Source organism: Pan paniscus, chromosome 9, assembly GCF_029289425.2.
Source record: "Pan paniscus chromosome 9, NHGRI_mPanPan1-v2.0_pri, whole genome shotgun sequence".
In the NCBI taxonomy this organism is placed as follows: Eukaryota; Metazoa; Chordata; class Mammalia; order Primates; family Hominidae; genus Pan; species Pan paniscus.
This window is the reverse complement of record NC_073258.2, coordinates 48,652,421-48,674,163: the sequence shown is the minus strand read 5'-3', so window position 1 is coordinate 48,674,163 and position 21,743 is coordinate 48,652,421. Positions and strand designations below refer to the sequence as shown.

General features: G+C 40.2%; 1 protein-coding gene across 16 annotated transcripts in view; it reads left to right on the top strand.

The window, feature by feature from the left end:
- Positions 1–21,743, top strand: part of AMBRA1 (autophagy and beclin 1 regulator 1) — a 201,210-nt gene that overhangs the window by 136,607 nt on the left and 42,860 nt on the right. For all 16 annotated transcript variants that reach the window (XM_034932482.3, XM_063608428.1, XM_003815206.4 and 13 more), the window contains one exon: positions 17,476–17,586. In XM_034932482.3, the coding sequence (XP_034788373.1) occupies positions 17,476–17,586 (111 nt within the window). The remainder of the gene's footprint in view (positions 1–17,475; positions 17,587–21,743) is intronic.

Sequence of the window (21,743 nt, the reverse complement as noted above, 5' to 3'; positions counted from 1 at the left end):
GGGACTATAGGTGTGTACCATCGTGCTTGGCTAATTTTTTAATTTTTTGTAGCAATAAAGTCTCATTAGATTGCTGAGGCTGGTCTCGAGCTCCTGAGCTCAAGGGATCCTCCCGCCTCAGCCTCCCGAAGTGCTGGGATTATAAGTGTGCACCACCACTCCTGGCCCTAATTGTTTTTTATTTAATTAATTCATTTATTTATTTTTGAGATGTGGTCTCACTATGTTGCCCAGACGGGCCTTGCATTCCTGGCCTCCAGTGATCTTCCCACCCCGGCCTCTCAAAGTGCTGGGATTACAGATGTGAGCCACCGTGCCTGGCCTCCCAACAGATTTTTGAAAATGAAACATTTCAAATGAAGTTCCTTTGACCCCTTTGATTATCTTTACCACTTCACAGGCATCTGCTCTTATGACTTTGGTTTATATGGTTGTACTTTATCTTTTATAGCTTAATATATTAGTAAAATATTGTTTTGTATTTTAAGAGTTGTGTTTATGCCGGACGCGGTGGCTCACGCCTGTAATCCCAGCACTTTGGGAGGCTGAGGTGGGCGGATCACGAGGTCAGGAGATCAAGACCATCTTGGCTGACACGGTGAAACCCTGTCTCTACTAAAAATACAAAAGAAATTAGCCGGGCATGGTGGCGGGCACCTGTAGTCCCAGCTACTTGGGAGACTGAGGCAGGAGAATGGTGGGAACCCGGGAGGCGGAGCTTGCAGTGAGCCGAGATTGCGCCACTGTGCTCCAGCCTGGGCAACAGAGCGAGACTCCGTCTCAAAAAAAAAAAAAAGAGTTGTGTTTATATAAATGGGGTCGTGTGCATATGGATCATCATGTAACTTTTAAAATTCAGTATTATAAGTCCATGTTGATATAGTTTGATTGATTTATTTCTGTTGTTACATAGTATTCTAATAGTCATTCGTATGTCTTGTTGTCTGTTCCCGATTGATGAACATTTAACTTTCTAGATTTTTCACTCTTATAATGTGCCTTGAAATTCTGTACACATGTGGTGTCTTCTCTAAGATGTTTACACAGAGATGAAATTGTTCTGGCTCATCTTCAGTTATATAGCACAGATTTTTTGGCTACTAAAGCTATAACACTCTTACTTCTTAAACATGTGAAAGGCATCTCAGGGTATTATTCTGACTGGCACTCAGTGAAAAGAGGGAACCTGAGGCTCCTGAACTTCATTGGTAAATCCAAGACCAAGGAGTTTTTCTGAAGTCCTTCAACTCTTTAGCTTCATGGAATAAGTAAATGTATATGTCAAATACAATGGAGATTAAATAGTAAAATGTATATATTTTTTACTTCTCTGTGGTATTCTAGGATGTGTGTGTGTGTGTGTGTGTGTGTGTGTGTGTGTGTGTGTGTGTGTGTTCTTTTTGGGAGGGGGATGGAGTCTTGCTCTGTTGCCTAGGCTGGAGTGCAGTGGTGTGATCTCAGCTCATTGCAACCTCCACCTCCCAGGTCCGAGCAATTCTCCTGCCTCAGCCTCCCAAGTAGCTGGGATTACAGGCACCTGCCACCATGCCCGGCTACTTTTTGTATTTTTAGTAGAGACGGGGTTTCACCATGTTGGCCAGGCTGGTCTCGAACTCCTGACCTCAGGTGATCCACTTGCGTCGGTTTCCCAATCTAGGATATAAATTTTTTATTAAGTTGTTATAAATATAAGTATCAGTGTCTCTGACCCCCTTTTAAAATTTATAAAGTAATATAGTTTCACTGTAAATAATTCAAGTAATACCAAAATATATAAAGTAAAATGTTCAAATTTCTCTTCCCACTCTTCCAACCCCATTCTCCAAAGTTTGATTGGTTTGTAACATGTCTTTCCAAGTTTTTTTCTATGTGTAATAAAAAACATATGTATATTTATACATCTGTATAGTTTTCATCATTTTATTTTGTAGTGGGGATGGAATCGTACAGAATATCCAGGATTTCTGTCTGTCCGTGTATCTAGATCTGCTTTATTCTTAGTAGTGGCTGCGTGGTGTTCCATGGTGTAGTTGGACATAATTTGGTCACCTATTTTCTTCCCGATGGATGTTTAAATTTATTTATAATGAAAGACAAACTCTTTTTGCAAAATATAGTTGCTTTGTCCTGTTCCTGGATGTATATGCCATACTAAAAACTCCTTTAGATTATGATTTGGTTCTGTATAATTCAGCCAGTCCCTCTAATACGCATAGGTAGTAAAAGCCATCTAGGACCTGTTATCTCACTTGCAGAAGGAGCAGTTTCTAAGGCCAATGGTGACATTCCTTGTGTATTTCATGTTTATGGATGGGAATATTCTAATCCCATGGCTGGACAGTATCTAAAATGTGAGGTTCTGGGCATGGTGACTCAAGCTTTTAGTCCCAGCTACTCAGGTGGCTGAAGTGGGAGGATCACTTGAGGCCATGAATTCAAGGCTGTAGTGAGCAATGATCATGCCACAGCACTCCAGCCTGGGCGACAGAGCAAGATCTTGTCTCTTAAAAAATTAAAAACTTAAAAAATATTATATGAAGGAAAAGTTGATCCCTTCTCTCAAGGAGTTCACCATCTCAAGAAGAAGGAAAAATCACACAGTACCAATGGAAAATCGATGGCTCAGTGTACACAGAGGCAAAAACACTTGAATTGGGAGGAAACTTTATGTACTTGTAGTCAGGTAACCTAACAGATGACAAAGTTTTGTGTTATGAAAAACAGCTAATAGTGTGTAGGCAGGGATTTCTCTCTAATTCAGGAAAGCTTCTGGGAGGAGGTGGGGTTTTAAACAGGCTTCAAGACTGAAAAGGCTCATCTGGATGGCTGTGTTCCAGGTGCGTCCTTTTAGCAGCGTCTCAATATATGGCTTGCTAATATTGCTTTTCCACTGTGTTCCTGGTGTTAATGTTTGAACACTGGATTTTAATTAGAAGCTATTTCAAATTAGCTATCTTTTTATGACAAGTGCTGTTCTCCTCAGATTCCACAGCATATGCCTGGTTCTGGGGACTTCTCAAGTTTCAGAGCAGTTTATGCTGTGAAACAGACCCATTCACCATGCTTTCTCTCACTTATTTTTGCTCCTGATTTTCCATTAGTGGGTTCCTGCACTTCAGAACAAGGGTCTGAAATCTTTTTTCCATTTTAGGATCTAAAGGAAAACAGCATGGCTGGGCCAGTAGGGTGGAATGTCTTTTTTTTTTTTTTTTGCAACGGAGTCTTGCCCTGTCACGCAGGCTGGAGTGCAGTGGCGCAATCTCGACTCACTGCAACCTCCACCTCCCTCCCCGGCTCAAGTGATTTTCATGCCTCAGCCTTCTAAGTAGCTGGGATTATAGACATGCGCCACCACACCTGGTTCATTTTTTGTATTTTTAGTAGAGACGGGGTTTTACTATGTTGATTAGGCTGGTCTTGAACTCCTGACCTCAGGTGATCTGCCTGCCTTGGCCTTCCAAAGTGCTGGGATTATAGGCGTGAGCCACTGCGCCTGGCCCAGCCCATCTTCTTATAAGCAACCGTCACCACCAAATCCATTAAGAATCACTAATATTTTGACCTTACTCAAAAAAGCCTCAGTTCCATTACAGTAACCAAGTCAGCCAGATGCTTTATCTTGATGCCACAAATCTCAAAATTAACATTTTCCTTGAACCTAGTTGTGGAACACCCTCAAGATTGTCAACCGTTAAATTTTTCCCCCCTTCCAAGGTGAATGTGAAGTTGGACTGAGTGTTGTATTTAGGAGTCCATTTTCCGATCTAACCTCACCTTTGACCACCAAGTTCTGTGGGATTTGTTAGCCCTTGGAGCTTAGCCTGTCTGTCGCTGGGTAATGGTAATGTGGCAGTGATTGCAGTGGACTGACACCATGCTGTCCTTAGCCTGAATGAAGCAGGCTTTGAATTAGAGGGTTCAACAGGCTTGGGAGCTCTTCACCTTTCTTCGCTGGGAGCAGGCCTGTCCTCTTTCTTGCATGTTGGCCCCAACTGACTCAGCTGTAATGCTGTACCCTGAAATGTACAGGTGCTGATTTGACAGGAGCTTTTCACCCTTTAGAAGCTGGGCCCCCTAATGTGAATGTAGGCTCATAGAGCAATAATTCACGTGTAGGTGGCCTGTAAGGAAAGTTTTAACAAAAGAGTTGGTTAAGAAGCTGATTTATTTTCTTGCTTTAACTCTCTTGTCATGTGCTGAGTGGGGGCGGAAGAGGAGGGGAGGGTGGGGACTGGTGCTGCTGAAAGCATTTATCTTCATTTCTGCCATCTCCCAGTGTTTATTACCCTGTGATCGACAGATGAGGAAAGCTGCCAGTCAAACCCACGTTCAGCACATTTCCATTTCCCTTCATTGCAGATTTTAGGCTTTTGAAATCTGCATCCTCTTTGCAGCAATAAAGGTCGTTTCCCTCCTGCTGCTGACAAGCCAAAGACCCTCTGGTCCAATTCCACTTGCTTGTGCTTCCACCAAACAATAAAAGCTGCGGGAGTCTCAGCAATTTAAGACAAGTGATTGGTGAGAGCCATTTAGTGTTTGAGTCAGTCGCTCTCTTTATCTTTCTCTCTCACCTTTTTCTCCCTCAGTCCTTTTCCCTACCTTCACCCCTCTCTTTGCCCATTCTTATGCTGCTGAGGCGCCCCCTTAAGCAGCTGCATTGCATAATGATGAGAGGCTGACAGTTTTCCTGGCTTCACCTAGGGACCCACCTAAGCCAGTGTCCTCTGTTGCTGGGATTAAGTATTGGCAGTGTCAGGTTGTGGGGAATGTATTAGTGGAGGTAGAGTAATTCTTAATACTCTTATCCACCTGCATGTCTTTTGTCAGAGGTAGAGGCTTTGAGGAAATCCCTGCCTGGTGGGAGCGAATGCTAGATGTTTGTGTTTGGGGGTTTTTTTTCCCCCATTTTTCCTTAACACTACGTTTTTTGGAATACCGTTCCTAGTAATCTTTCAGTAGCATGTGTTCTTGTGAGCTTATTTGTTTTTGTCTTAAATAATGTTTGTGGGTGGAATAAAGGTAATGATACTCATTTCTTTGAAAATGGATGTTCTGCTTTCATAATTACTTGTCCCAATTACATCGTTAGTGTAAGTGCAGGTAATTGCTTCATTAGGACATATGTATTGAAGGAGGGAGGGCAAGTCTATAGCAGGGTGATAAAAGCAGGCCTCACCCTCTTTCTCTACCCACACAGGAGCATCTCAGCTTGACTTCAGGGATCCAGGAGCCACCAGCCACCCTGTAAACAGCCCAGATTAATCCTGGGTTTCAGTGTGATGGGAGGAAGGAAGGATGACCTAGTAAAGAGCAACTTACTCACTTTCTTTGGGGTGGTAACTCATTGCTGAACTCTGGATGGCACTGGTGCGTTCAAGGCAATGTGATTGAATCATTGGGGATTATTACTGAATTAGGGAGCAAAGTATTCTTATGGAAGCTGTATGCTTTCTGAGGCTCACCAGGCCTGATGGCATGAGCCCTATTCTCTGTTTGAGTTATTTGACTGGCTTTTTAAGGGAGTCTCCATTTTCATTCTGGCCATGACAGATCAAGAGGTTATATTCTCCCATCAGACCTTACTACTTTCCTGTAGAGTTGAATATTATTCTGATTTTATGCCATGTCTGTGAATGTCTTTGTGTGCACGCTACCTAGTTATACATCTCCTCTTTCAAAGCATGTTAAAAGATACCAGTAGTATATGATTCTGCTTATATGAGGCTAACTAAAGTAGTCAAATTCATAGAAAGTAGAATGGTGGTGACCAGGGACTGGGGAGAGAGGGAAAGAGGAATTGTTTAATGAGTAGAGCTTGAGATTTGTTACATACATACAGTTCTACTGAACTGTACACTTAAATATGGTTAAGATGGTAAACTTTTATGATGTATTCTTTTTAGCACAATTAAAAAAAAAGAAAAAGAAAACCTATGCTGGGTGCAGTGGCTTATGCCCATAATCCCAGCAATTTGGGAGGCCAAGGCAGGAGAATCATTTGAGGCCAGAAGTTTAAGACCAGCCTGGGTAAATACTGAGATCCCATATCTACAAAAACAAATTTTTTTTTAATTAGCTGGGTGTGGGGTGGCGTACACCTGTGGTCCCAGCTACTTGGGAGGCTCAGTTAGGAGAATCACTTGAGCCCAGAAGGTTGAGGCTGCAGTAAGCTGTGGTCATGCCACTGCACTCCAACCTGGGCATCACAGCAAGAACCCATCTCCATCTGAAAAAAAAAAAAAAAAAAAGCTAATACCAGATTCCTTGTTCACTTACTACTTACTCCAGATAAGAAGGCTCTATCTACTGCTGTGTCTTTAATGAATATCAGGTTAATTTCTCTCTTTCTTTTTTTATTTTTATTTTTTTGAGATGGAGTCTCGCTCTGTCACCCAGGCTGGAGTGCAGTGGCGTGATCTCGGCTCGCTGCAAGCTCCGCCTCCCGGGCTCACACCATTCTCCTGCCTCAGCCTCCCAAGTAGCTGGGACTGCAGGCGCCCGCCACCTCGCCCGGAGAATTTTTTTTTTTTTTTTTTGTATTTTTAGTGGAGACGGGGTTTCACCGTGTTAGCCAGGATGGTCTCGATCTCCTGACCTCGTGATCCACCTGCCTTGGCCTCCCAAAGTGCTGGGATTACAGGCGTGAGCCGCCGCACCCGGCCAATTTCTCTTTCTTTTTTGACCTGTTATAAACCTTACTGTGCTGTGGCCATGTAATCCTGGTTTGAATTGTTGTTTTGAGAAAATTTTTTTATGAAGCTGTGATACATAGGAATATTTCACAGTTTGCCAGGCATGATGGCTCACGCCTGTAATCTCAGCACTTTGAGAGGCCAAGGTAGGAGGATCACTTGAGCCCAGGAGTTTGAGATCAGCTAGGGCAACACAGCAAGACCCCGTCTCTAAAAATTAAAAATTAAAAAAAAATTTCATAGCTATTTCTTTTCCTTTCCTCATACACTGTATTCCAGGCCTTGCTATTTTTCTTGTTGAACTCTCAGACTATCATTGCTATATTGGCCTGATCCAGTGCCTTTGGCCTCAGTAGAGTCTTTCTCAGGTCTGCCCCTAAAGTTCATGATTTGCATGTGGACTAATATTATCCTTCTTTGGAGCCTTTAGGAGTTTATTGGACAATAAAATTATGTTTATTTGGGGGCCTAATTCCTACAAATAAGACACGTAACCATTGAAGTCTGTATTTACAAAATATTTACCCTTTAATTCATGTTAAATATATTGCGAACTTGTTTAATGATTAATCTCAGCATCAGATTAAATGACTGGTAGAGTAGTTATTAAACTGCCTAAACATGATAGACCAAGTGCCTTACTCAGAACATTTCCTATGCCAGAATAATAGACAGCCACGTGGTGCTTTTTTGGGATTTTATTTTTGTGGTTTGCAGAAAATGATGTTCCCTAATACTCTTCATATCTTTTAGCCTCAGGAAAAAGTGAAGACTCTATTTCAGCTATAGATAATACACTCAGAATTAGTCTTTGAAGCCCTACTTTTTCTTTACAATGGAAATAATTCTATTTATCTTAAGTCCTTTTATGATTGCTGGTTTTCCACACAGTATATTTTCTATAAAATAAAAACTACTATTTAATTCTCATATGAACCTATGGTTCAGTTATAAACATACGATAGAATATTATTCAGTCATAAAAAGGAATGAAGCCAGGCAGAGTGGCTCATGCCTGTAATCCCAGCTACTAGGGATGCTGAGGTGGGTGGATTGCTTGAGCCCAGGAGTTCAAGGCTGCAGTGAGCTGTGATTGCACCACTGCATTCCAGCCTGGGTGATAGAATGAGACCTTGTCTCTTTGGGGAAGAAAAAAAAAAAAGTGAAGTACTGAAACATGCAATAAGCGTGGATAAACTTTGAAAATGTTATGCTGAGTGAAAGAAGCCAGACACAGAAGGCCACCTACCATATGATTTCATTACATGAAATGTCCAGGAGAAGCAATTAGTGATTGCCTAGGGCTAGGGCAGGAGTGGGACAGAGTAAAAGGGAGTGACTGTTAATGGGTACGGTATTTAGGGGAGATGAAAATGCCTGAAATTAGACAGTAATGATGGTGGTTGTAAAATTTATTTGCTGATGGTTACATAACTGTGCGGATATGCTAATAACCTTGAATTGTATACTTTAAAATAGGTGAATTGTAAGTTATATCTCAGTAAAGCTATAATTTTAAACAGACAGACACACATATATATTTGGGCATTTTTCTCAATGTCAGAATCATAAATGAGAACTCAGAGAAACTTGGGACACTTCTAAGCATGGAAGAAGTCTTCTTATTTGTCATCAGGGACTTTTTCCAGGTACCAGGCTATAGGATACATTGACTGTGATTTTAGATTAGATTAAATGGTGATTAGAGTGAGTGTGACTGAGTACTTAGTTATACCCCTTTCTTAGGACAGATTTTAAGACTGCATTTGAATGAAGCTTTCTGGAAAGAAGATTAAATGTTCTTCCTAGGATGCCATGCAGATATACTCAGAAAGGGAAGATGGTTCCCTTGCTCTGAGAATTATTTTTTGTAAACAGAAGCCAGTGTATTTATTTACAGAGAGCTCAGATAATCCATAAGAGAAAAGTTAAAGTAACCAAAGCTAGGTAGGGTAGCATGTGCCTGTTGTCCTAGTTACTGGGAAGTCTGAGGCAGGAGGATCACTTAAGGGCCAGGAGTTCAAGGCAAGCTGGGCAACATAGTGAGGCCCCATCTAAAAAACAAACAACAACAACAACAACAACAACAACAAACCTTAAAATAACAAAGGTTTTTAAAATGTACATAAGACACTAGTAGACCATCTAAAAGATACACAGTGAGCTGGTAAACAAATGAAAAGATGTTCACCAATACTCTTAATTATTAAGGAAATGAAATGGATCCAAAAAATAGGATTACCATTTTTCACTTCACAAATTGATAGACATTTATTTGAATAGTGTTTTCTTAATAATAGCATTATTGAGATATGATTCACCTACCATACAGGCCACCTATTTAAAGTATACATTTCAATGGCTTTTAGTGTATAGAGTTGTGCAGTCATCACCTCTATCTAGATATTTCATATCATCTTTATCACCTCCTAAAAAACCCCGTACACATCAGCAGTCACTTCCCCTTTCCCTCTCTCACATCCCTCCAGCCCAAAGCAACTGTCAATCTGTTTGAAAAGTTGATAAGTTGTTCAGTTGGACCTGCCCTGGGCTTTCTAGTCTCAGCTCTCCTCCAGCTCAGCTGGTCAGGAGAGCTGAGACTAGAAAGCCCAGGGCAGGTTCATATAACAGCCAAGCAGAAAGATAGTAATTGTGTCTCCAGGATGATGAGTGTTAACATCCCCAACCCCATTCTTATTTCATCTTCCCAGCAGCAACACAGTCAGAGATGGCCATTCTGAATTAGAAAGTCTCAAGTTAAACAGATTTTTCAGGACTGAAATGTAATTTAATCATTTCCTTCTTTGCAACTTGCCCTTTTTTACCTTCCCCGAATTAGCTTTTCTGATAGATTTGCTAATGATTCCCATTGTTCAGTATCTTCACTGAACTGTTGAATCATACTTTTCATTTCCCTTCTCCTAGAACAAATCTTAGAGAGAAGCTGTGAAGCTGTTTTGAAAAAAGATTCCTAATTCTTTCCAAGCAACAGAAGAGAAGAGTTTCTGAGAGAAGCAAAGGTAGAGAGATGCACAGAGGCTATTAGGCTTGGCAGAGCTCACCTATCTTGTGACTGTGATGATTATTATGATTTTATCCCTAGACACATTGTGGGAGCTCTGGCCTACAAGTTGAAGACCTGACTCTGGAATGAGACTTGGCAGCTTAGTTTTTGCCATTGTTGTTGGCTGATAGTTAGCCAGGATCACTGGATTTAAGCTTCTTTTCCTCCTTGTTTTGTCTGTCATCAGAATAATCTTTATTTCTTCTTTTGCTCTAAGCCTCAATGAAAGGAATTTCTGCGGTTATATGATAGATATGAACTACCATGACTAGTATTGTCCTTATGAACAGCTGCTGTTCCCACTGTCTCCTAGAATGTGAATGAAAGTCGTGGCCCCTCCCTCTTTTTTAGGTTTATTAAAAGTTGAGTGGAAAATACAGACAGTTCCCATATACTCCCTCCCCTTACACCCACAGGCTTCCCCACTGTCCACACCAGTGTGGTACATTTGCTGCAGCTGATGAACCAACGTAGACACATCATTATCACTCAAAGTACGTGTTTACATTAGGGTTCATGCTTGGTGTTGTAAATTTCACTGGTTTTGGCAAATGTATGTGCCATGTATCCAACATTGGTAGTAACATAGAAAATAACTTTACTGCTTAAAAAATCTCCTTGTGGCTGTACATGGTGGCTCATGCCTATAATCCCAACACTTTGGGAGGCCAAGGCAGGTGGATCTCTTGAGTTCAGGAGTTGGAGACAAGCCTGGGCAACATGGTGAAACCCCATCTCTACAAAAAATACAAAAAAATTTAGCTGGTCATGGTGGCACACACCTATAGCCCCAGCTACTCGGGAGGCTGAGGTGGGAGAATCATCTGAGCCCAGAAAATTGAGGCTTCCGTGAGCCGTGATTGCACCACTGCACTCCAGCCTGGGCAATGGAGTGAGACCCTCTCTCAAGAAAAGAAAAGAAAAAAAATCTTGTGCTCACCTGTACGTCTCTGCCTCCCTGCAAACCAACCCCTACCAACTACCCATCATTTTTCTGTCTCTATAACTTTTCCTTTTCCAGAATCTCATACAGTTGGAATCCTATAGTATGTAGCCTTTGACTTCTTTCATTTAGTAACATGCACTTAAGGTTCCTCCATGTCTTTTTGTGGCTTGATAGCTCATTTCTTTTAGCATGAATAATGTTCCATTGTATGGATGTGCCACAGTTTATCCATTCATCTCTTGAATGAAGAACATCTTGGTTGCTTCCAAGTTTTGACAATTATGAATAAATAAATAAAGCTGCTATAAATATCCATGTGTAGGTGTTTGTGTGGACATTAGTTTTTTTTTTTTTTTTTGAGATAGAGTCTCGCTCTGTTGCCCAGGCTGGAGTGCAGTGGCATGATCTCGACTCACTGCAAGCTCCACCTACTGTGTTCAAGCAATTCTCCTGCTTCAGCCTCCTGAATAGCTGGGATTACAGATATGCGCCACCACGCCCCGCTAATTTTTGTATTTTTAGTAGAGATGGGATTTCACTATGTTGGTCAGGCTGGTCTTAAACTCCTGACCTCATGATCCACCTGCCTTGGCCTCCCAAAGTGCTGGGATTACAGGCGTGAGCCACCGCGCCCGGCCTATATTAAGTCTTGAAGTCGGGTTGTGTCAATCCTCCAATTTTGTGTTTTCCTTCCATATTGTGTTGGCTATTCTGGGTCTTTTGCCTTTTCATATAAACTTTAGAATCAGATTGTTAATATTCACAAAATAATTCAGGATTTTGATTGGGATTGTGCTGAATCTGTAGATCCAGCTGAGAAGAATTGACATTGTAACAGTACTAAGCCTTCCTATTCATGAACATGGAATATCTCGCTAATTTAGTTTTATCCTTTGTGATGTCTTTAATCAGTTTTGTAGCTTTCCTCCCATAGACCTTGTACATATTTTGTTAGATTTATACCTAAGTTTATTTTTTTGATGCTAATGTAAGTGGTGGTGTATTTTTAATTTCAAGTTCCAGTCATTCATTTGTTCATTGCTGCAATACAGGAAAGCAGTTAACCTTGTATCTTGAAACCTTGCTATAATTATTTAATAGTTACTGGAGTTTTTTTGTTGATTCTTTGGGATTAGACAATGATGTCATCTGGCAACAAACAGATTTCTTCCAATCTGTATACCTTTTATTCACTTTGTTTTGCGGTGGGGGGTGGTTTCTGATTGCATTAGCTAGGACTTCCAATATGATGTTGAAAAGTATTGGTAAGAAGGGGCTTCTTGCCTTGTTCCTGGTCTTAGGGGGAAAGTATCTAGTTCCTCACCATTGAGTATGATGTTAGTTGCAGGTATTTCATATTTCTATTTTCTGGAAGAGACGTTAGAGAACTGGTACAATTTCTTCCTTAAATGTTTGGTAGAATTTAGTGAAACCATCTGGGCCCAGTTCTTTCTGTTTTAGGAGATTATTAATGATTGCTTCAATTTAATAGATATAGGCCTATTTAGATTATTTGTCTCTTGTGTAAATTGTAATATACTGTGTCTTTCAAGGAAAGTTAGTCCATTGCATGTAGGTTTTCAAATTTGTAGGCATACGGTTGTTCATAGTATTCCCTTATTGTCCTTTTGGTGTCCATGGGATCAGTAGTGATGGCCCCCCTTTCTTTTCTGGTATTAGTAATTTGTATCTTCTCTCTTTTTTCGTAGTTGGCCTACCTAGATGTTTATTGTTTATTGATCTTTCAAAGTTTTTGGTTTTATTGATTTTTCTCTATAGGTGATTTCCTGTTTTCAGTTTCATTGGTTTCTGCTCATGTTTTTCTTCTGCTTACTTTGGGTTTAATTTGCTCTTTTTCTTCTTTCTTATGGTAGGTGCTTAAATTACAGATTTTAGATCTTTCGTCTTTTCTTATACATGCATTCAATGCTATAAATTTCCCTCTAAGCACTGCTTTCACTACATTTCACGAATTTTGAGAAGTCATGTTTTCATTTTCATTTACATTTAATCCAAAATATTTTTAAATCTCTCTTGAGACATATTCTTTGAGCCATGTGTTGTTTAGAAATGTATTGTTTAATCTGTCAGTTTTATAGGATTTTCCAGTTATCTTTTTATTACGGATTTCTAGTTTAGTTCTCTTGTAGTCTGCAAGCATAATATGTATTATTCCTTTTCTTTTGTATTTGTTAACATTGTGTTTTGTGGCCCAGAAGGTGGTCTGTCTTGGCCTGGGCTGTTTTCAAGGAGAAAGTTGCCAAATAGTATAGGGCCTAGACAGTTTATTTTAATCTTCAGATTAAACACTTCTCTCTCTTGGCCCTGGCACACTATTTGGGCCAGTCTCTTACACAAGGACATCTCTCTATAAGCTGTCTGTTGATGCTGATGTAAGTAGTAGTGTAACTGTAGATGAAATACACACAGAGATTGGAGTAGATGACAGATATAACTTTAAAGGCCATTTATTAGACACTTAGTATTTGCCATCACTATTTATTTATGTATTTATTTACAAGATGGTCTGGCTGTGTCACCCAGGCTGTAACTGTAGATGAAATACACACAGAGAGTGGAGTAGATGACAGACATAATTTTAAAGGCCATTTATTATGCACTTAGTATTTGCCATCACTATCTATCTATCTATCTATCTATCTATCTATCTATCTATCTATCTGCAAGATGGTCTGGCTCTGTAACCCAGGCTGTAGTGCAGTGGTGCAATCTCAGCTCACCGCAACCTCCACCTTCCAGACTCAAGCTATCCCACCTCAGTCTCCTGGGTAGCTGGGACTACAGGTACACGCCACCACACCTGGCTAATTTTTGTGTTTTGTGTTTTTGGGTTTTTTGAGACAGAATCTTGCTCTGTTGCCCAGGCTGCAGTGTGGTGGTGCGATCTCATCTCATTGCAACCTCCTCCTCCTGGGTTCAAGCAATTCTCATGCCTCAGCATCCCAAGTAACTGAGACTACAGGCACACACCACTATGCCTGGCTAATTTTTGTATTTTTAGTAGAGGTAGGGTTTCACCATGTTGGTCACGCTGGTCTCGAACTCCTGACCTCAAGTGATCCGCCTGCCTCGGCCTCACAAAGTGCTGGGATTACAGGTGTGAGCTACTGTGCGTGGCCTTTTTTTTTTTTGCGATAAGAGTCTCACTCTGTCCAGGCTGGTTACAAATTCCTGGGCTCAAGTGATCTGCCCACCTTGGCCTCCCAAAGTGCTGGGATTATGGGCGTGAGCCACCACACCCGACCACTTTTTATTTATTGTCTTAGTAAGTTCTTCCAACAATCCTGTCAGTTGTAGGTACTATTATACCCTTTTCTACAGATAAGGAAACTGAGGTTCAGAGAGATTAATTTATACAAAGTCACACTATAGTAGATAATGACAGGAAGTGTCAAAATCTGGTCCAGTTGATTCTGAAACCTGTATTCTCAAAACAAACAAAAAACAAGCTGTAAGATCCCATTGGCAGATATGGAAAATTGAAGTTGTAATGCTGTGCCTTGGATTAGTTTCTTTCCATGACTATAACAGCATCACTTGTTAGCAGCAGACATTCTAGTAGTGGTGCTAAGAGCACCTACCCTGGAGTTAAAATGTAGGGTATGTTTATCTAGCTTAGCATTTCTCAACTAGGAATGATTTTTATCCCCAGGGGACATTCGGCAATGTCTGGAGACATTTTTGGTTGTCTCAACTATGTGGAGTGGGGTGCTACTGGCATCTAGTGGGTAGAGGCCAGGGATGCTAAATGTTCTGCGATGCACAAGACTCTTCACACAAATAATTATCTGTCCTAAAATTTCAATAGTGCAGAGGTTGAGAAACTCTGAGTCTAGCTTGTTCCATTCTGTCATTACTACATGGGAGAACCTTGAAACCTTAGAAATCCCTTAGCAGTCTCTCAGGATTTGGTTTCTGAGGCTAAGTGCCTCGTATGTAAATACTTTCTAGCTCAGTCCATTAACCCCCTCTGGCACATTTCCTGCCTTCATCTTAGTGGCCAGAGGCCTACTAAATGGTTGGGGTTGTTTTAATAACATCAGGCTTTTTCCTCCTGTTGTTTCCAAGAGACAGGCTCAGTTGGCCTACAGTTCTTGAAGAAAAGAACCTGGTAACAGTACTCTAATCTGTTGCTGGCATCTTTAGCTCCCTAATCTGTGTTTATATGACACAAAAAAAATGACTCTCCTTGGTGCCAGGCTTCATTCCTCCTCAGCACCCTGGCACCATTGGCAGAGAGCACCTCCCCAGTCTCTTCCACATAGTGGCAACCCTACATGTTGATTTTATGGCACAGCTGTTCTCCAGAAGACGTTTCTTGAGACATGGACAGTACAGGATGCCTCTGGAGCCGGGATTTGGGAGTCTTAATCATTTGTGTTCCCATTTGCAGATCCACAGTACTCAAAAAGCATCTGGTATTATTCCTTAACTGTTTTCCTGTTTGTAGTTCTTATCCCTTCCCCCAGAATAAGCTCTTAAAATATGAAGTTTGTTTTTTCAATTTATTTTCTACCCTCTCTTAGCAACTAGCATTTTGTTGATCATGTACTGAGAAAGTCAACTTACCTTCTATCATTTGGGGTTGTTAAAAGCTGGAGAAAATGATAAGGAGCTAAAGTAATTTGAGAGAGACTAGTGGTCAAAGGAGGGTGTCAACCATCTTGATAAGCAAGCCCAGGAAACAATTCGGAAACTCAGTGGAACTGAGCCTGGATCAGAATGAAATGGAATAATTCCTTCCAGGGAAGTGGTAGACCTTGTAACTAAAGAATGATTTTCATTATCAAAGAGGCATAGAAAAATCAAGAAAGTTCCTTTTAATAAAGTCCTTCAGGTATCTTACCCTCCTCATGACCCAGAGGTTCAGCAAAAGTCAGATATAATTATTAAAGGGGAATTTTCTGTGAAGGTTAAAGCAAGGGTATATATTTACCTCATCTTATGATACGCCACAGGGACCTCAAATAGAGATTTGAGGTCAGTGGACTCACTGACAGCACACCCCCAAATGCTGTCATTCTCAGGTCTCAGGGAGAGCATGACTGGGCTTATGTCTTTGAATTTGCAAGATTTTAAAGGATGTCTTGTTTTGGGGGTATTCATTTATCTAGAACGGTTTGTTTTAGTCTTTATTCCATTATTGTCTTCCTGAGGAACCTTTTTAGACATTTTTTCCCTACTTGTCTCTCCTCCCATGAAATTTTAAGATACAATGTGTATCTATTTATATACTCTGATGCTTTGGAGGGGAACAAATGATTACACTAAGTTTTTTTTTTTTTTTTTTTTTTGCCCCTTTGAACCAATTTTTACCCCCATGGGGATGATATTTCCCATGTTGAGAATGCATGATCTAGAAGTATCATCATTTTGGAAATGAACTGTTATTTGTACTTTTCCTTACAAATTGAAAATGGGACAAAGACAAGACTGTCAATAAATTAATGCTGAAAAACAGTCTTCTGACACAGTGGCCAGCAGCAACTGGAAGAGTGCAGAGAGTACTTTTCTCATATTTCTTGGCTTCTATGAAGGTTTTCTCTTTGAACCATCTCTTGATCATTTGGGGAAAGAAAGGGACACCAGGAGTAGCAGTGCAATAAATGCCGCTCTCTAAAAGAAAAAAACTACAGTTCACAAGATGCTTTTGCAGTGATGTGCAGAGGAGGAAGACTAGGTGATACTGAAGAATCTGGGTATGAAATTGTCCATTTTTCCAAGGCTGGTAAACTCTAACAAGTTCAGTTTTTCAAAGTAGCCTTTGATTTACAGCTGAGAATACCATTTAGGTTATCTAGCATACAAGAATGTTCTATTCTCCCAACAGAGTTTGACTCTGTCTGATCAGAAGGAGGGTGGTTGTGTATGAAATGCACCTCAGAAAGAGGAGGAGGAAATGACATGTTCATGTAAATGAAATACAACTGCAAATTAAAGTGTCACCCTGTTAAAAAAATCAATTTTTTATTTAATTGGTTACCAAGGAAAAAAATGTCATACAGAAGAATATATCTCAGAGAAAGTTAAACCCGGAGATGTTACAAGCAAATGTGGATTCAAGGAGGTTCTTAGGGGGTAGGTATTATAAAAGATGGCCTTAATAAAAATATTCTGATGCTACAAAGTGAGGCTCATAAATTTTTATTGTGTTACGTGCCAGGGGTCCAGAAGAGATGAATGAATATTACCTTATTTGTTTTTTACTGTCTGTTTCTATCCAATCAGCTGTATAGTAGCTGCCTCTTCCCTGGAGGAAGCCTGTTTTTGAGATGTCCTATTAGGAAGAAAGTGATAAAGGAGGAGATACTTTGTCTGAAAGAGTGCTGCTTACTATCAGGATGTCCAGGGACTGAAATGCTGCTGGCTTTTCTGTGTTAATGGTGTCTTCCCATTTTTCATTTTTCTTTTCTCACATTTTTGTGAAAATTCACCTGTCTCTTTTAGAAGTTGAGCCTACCAGACCATGTATGTACAGTACCTGCCACGTTGTTGGCACTAAGTAAATGTTAAGTAACAATGGGAAGGACTGATGGATGGGATTATATTTCCACATTGAATTGTTCCCTGGCAAACATGCCTGGTTTTTCTTTGAGACAAAGACTTGCCAGATGGGACTCATTAGCTTTCTTCAGCCATAGTCTAGTTTTTCCTCTTCTCTCCCCACTACTAATCCCAGTATTGTTTTATGTTTTGCAGTGGAAACGTGGATAAATAATATAATGTGCTGTCTTTGACTTCTTCCTCATAAGGGGCAGTGATCGGTGATGGACAGTCTGCTGTGGCCAGTAACATTGCCAATACTACCTACCGGCTCCAGTGGTGGGACTTCACTAAGTTTGACCTCCCTGAAATCAGTAATGGTAAGTCAATGTCAAATAGGGGTATCAGTGGAAGGGTTATATTTGCTGGTGAGCCAGAACTCAAAAATTCATGGAGCACTGGATTTTTCGTCATCCTATTGAGCAGTTGTTATCTACATGCCATTTCTGCACCTCTTCTGTAACTTTCTTTTCAGGTCCATTAACCAGATATCAACCATACCATACACTTAAGTCTATTAAGATCTGGATTAATCGAGTTTAATTAACATCACTGTAGTCTTTCCTAAAAGGGTCACAAGGTTTAGCTCTTGGATCCTACACTCCCTTCTCTTTCTCTTCTTTTCAGTTCCACCTAAACTTTAGGTTTTGGCCAGTGAACTACTAGTCCACAAACTCTTCAGAGCAGAGAAATCTTTGTTTTTGTGTCTACTTCAGTACCTTACATTGTTTGCTGCTGAGGGTGGGTGCAAGACATGTTTGCTGAATTGCTTAATTGAGAGTTACAGGCTGGGTGCGGTGGCTCACGCCTGTAATCCCAGCACTTTGGGAGGCCAAGGCAGGCGGATCACTTGAGGTCAGGAGTTCAAGACCAGCCTGGCCAACATGGTAAAACCCTGTCTCTACTAAAAATACAAAAATTAGCTAGGCATGATGGCATGCACCTATAATCCCATAGGGCTTAGTTGTTCATATCTGAAGCTGACATTTTTCTATCTTGTCTGTGTGATATTATAAGACTTTGCCAGTTGCCTTAAAATAATTAAGATATTCTATGTCTGTGGCATTTCCTGATATGCCAGTTTTCGTATCTTTATTCATCTCAATGGTATGGTTGATATCTGATTTACAAACATGACTGTTTCAGTTTCCTTGCTTCTAGTGAAGTCTGCAGTCCACATCCCAGTTGTTCTATTGGAATCACAACATTTTAAACCTCTCATTTCACTTTCTACCTCGTGAAGGGCTCTCTCTTGCACATTTCTGAGAGGGATGGTCCAGCCTCTGCTTGACTGCTTCTGATGATAGACCACACTGACAAGGTGGCCTGACCATCACTGCTAGATTTGTGTTAAAATATTCTTTCGGCCAGGTGTAGCAGCTCACACCTGTAATCTCAGCACTTTAGGAGGCTGAGTTGGGAGGATCACGTGATCCCAGGAGTTCAAGACCAGCCTGGCCAACATGATAAAACCTTGTCTCTACTAAAAATACAAAAATTAGCTGAGCGTGGTGGTGCATGCATGTTTTCCCAGCTACTCAGGTGGCTGAGGCACAAGAATTGCTCGAACCTGTGTGGCAGAGGTTGCAGTGAGCCAAGATCACATCCCTACACTCCAGTCTGGGTGACAGAGTGACACCCTATCTCCAAAAAAAACAAAAACAAAACAAAAACACACAATTAATTGAGCATGGTGGCGTACATCTGTAGTCCCAGCTACTTGGAAGGCTGAGGTGGGAGGATCATCTGAGCCCAGGAGGTCGAGGCTGCTGTGAGCCAAGATCACACCACTGCACTCCAGCCTTGGCAACAAAGCAAGACCCTGTCTCAAAAAAAAAAAAAAAAAAGTTTTTTTTTTTTTGCACTGAGCCACCATTTCCCTTGTCACTTTCTCCCATTGGTCCTAGTTCTGTCTCTGAACCTCCATAGTATAAATCTCGTAATGCTTCTTTCAAGTGACAGTCCTCTGACTATTTAAACTAAGCTGCCATTTTCCATTAAATCTTTGTTGAAAGGTCAAACCTCCTTAGATTCCTTTCACTGATTTCCAAATCCTTGACAGTTCTGCTCCTCTTTCCTTTTAACTTTCAGTGGAGGAGGGCAGAAAAGAATAGAAAACTCTAGATGTGAGCTGTCGAATACATAGTACAGTGGTGCTTCAGACACTATTAGCTTACCCTATGGTTTCAGCAGTTTTTTCAGAAGCCACTCTTGAATTTTTAGTCACTTAAAATTTCTTGATAATTGTTAATAAACCAAGACTCAACCTTCCTGTACTTGTACAGCTTGATCTTTTTTTTTCTGAAACAGAGTCTTGCTCTGTCACCAGGCTGGGGTGCAGTCGCATGATCTCGGCGTACTGCAATCTCCGCGCCCCCAGGTTCATGCGATTCTCCCGCCTCAGCCTCCCGAGTAGCTGGGACTACAGGTGCATGCCACCACACCCAGCTAATTTTTGTATTTTTAGCAGAGACGGGGTTTCGCCATATTGGCCAGGCTGGTCTCGAACTCCTGACCTCAGGTGATCCATCCACCTCGGCCTCCCAAAGTGCTGGGATTACAGGCGTGAGCCACCGTGCCCGGCCCAGTTTATCTTTTAATAACGAAAACAGATTTGTATTTGTTTCTATTCAATTTTTTCTGTCAACTGTAGTTTCTTTTTCCTGCCTCTCATCATCTATTTGAACTTTGTTTTAGTCCTTCTTTCTCAGTATTCCATTGTCTACTAATTCAATAAACATGCTTTTCTGTCTTCTTTCAGATTGTTAGCAAAAAGTAGTGAATCAGGCAGGGCATTGCACCAAGCCTTGTAGTACATTACTGTGGACTTCCTCTGTGTTGATTTTGGTTTATGAATTACCACTCTGGGCTTGGTTGTTCATATCTGAGGACGACATTTTTCTATCTTGTCTGTATGATATTATAAGACTTTGCCAGTTGCCTTAAAATAATTAAGATATTCTCTGTCTGTGGCATTTCCTGATGCCAGTCTTGGTATCTTTATTGGACAAGGAAAATCAGTTTAATTTTTCATGTCCTGTCTCAATGAAACTTCAGCAGCAACCATCTATTTCTAAGTGCTTATAGGCCACATGTCCAGTAATTCATTCTTTAACTCTGCTGGAAATTAACCACAATCCACCTTTTCCCTTATTGAAAATGAAGTTTGCTTCTTCATTTCTAGCTTTCTGTTCCATAATTTATTTAAAGTTGGCCATAATTTATTTAAAATTATTTTATTTTGTTATTTTGTCACTTACTTTCTTTAATTGTCATCTGAAATTGATATTACTGTTCAAAAATTTAAAAAATATAAAAGATTAATACAGTAAGAAGCCCCCCAATCCTACCACTCCTCCTCACATGTAACCACTGTTAGCAGTTCCTTATATATCTTTTCAGAAATATTATATGTATATACAAGCAAATGCAAATTTATGTTTTTCTGCCTTTTATTTAACCCAAATGGTAGCATGCTGTATGTACTCATCTGTACTTTCTGCCCTTTTTCTTTACAGTATAGCTCAGTGTTCTTTTCATGTCAGTATATAAAGAGCTTATTTGTTCTTTTTTATGACTGCCTAGTATTCCATTGTATGAATGTACCATAATTTTCTAACTAGTCCACTATTAAAGGACCTTTAGGTCATTTTCAATCTTTTACTCTACAAACTGTGCTGCAGTTTATCATTTTGCACATATGCAGGTATATCTCTAGGATACATTTCTAGAAATGGAATTGCAGGGGCAAAGAGTGTGTAGTTATTGCCATACCACACTCTATACAGCTTGTGCCAAATTATTATTCCACTTGGAGTTCATGAGAGTGCCTGATTTCATAAACTCTTGCTGATAGAATGTACTATCAAATTTTTGGATATTTGCAAATCTGATATGTTAAAAAAAAAAAGTAGTATGTGGGCATTTTAAATTTGTATTTTTTGTGTTACAAACAAGATTGCATGCCTCTTCATATACACAGCCATTTGTGCTCCCTTCTCTTGACCTGTCCATGTGCTTTACCAATTTTTCTGTTGTGTTACTGGTCTTTTCCTTAGCAATTTTACAGGAATTCTTTATAAATCAGAAAATTAACTTATAATAGGAGTTTCCTACTTGTCATTCGAGTTTTGACTTTGCTGAAGGTTATTTTTGTCATAGAACTTATTTTAAGGAGTCAAAATTATACAACTTTCCTTTTATGGTTCCTTGGTTTTGTGTCATCATTAGGGAGATCATTTATAACTTTTATATTTTAGTTTTTTAATAGTTAAGTCTTTGATTCACTAGGAAATTTAGTCCCAAATAATCAAAGTATGATCCAATTTCCCCCCCATATGGCTACTCACTTGTCCCAACTAATTAATAATCCATTTATCTCCATTTATTTGGGATGTCGTCTTCATCATACTATTAATTTCTTTTCTGTATTTAGATATATTTCTGGACTCTCTGTTCTGTTCTAGTGATCTGTCTG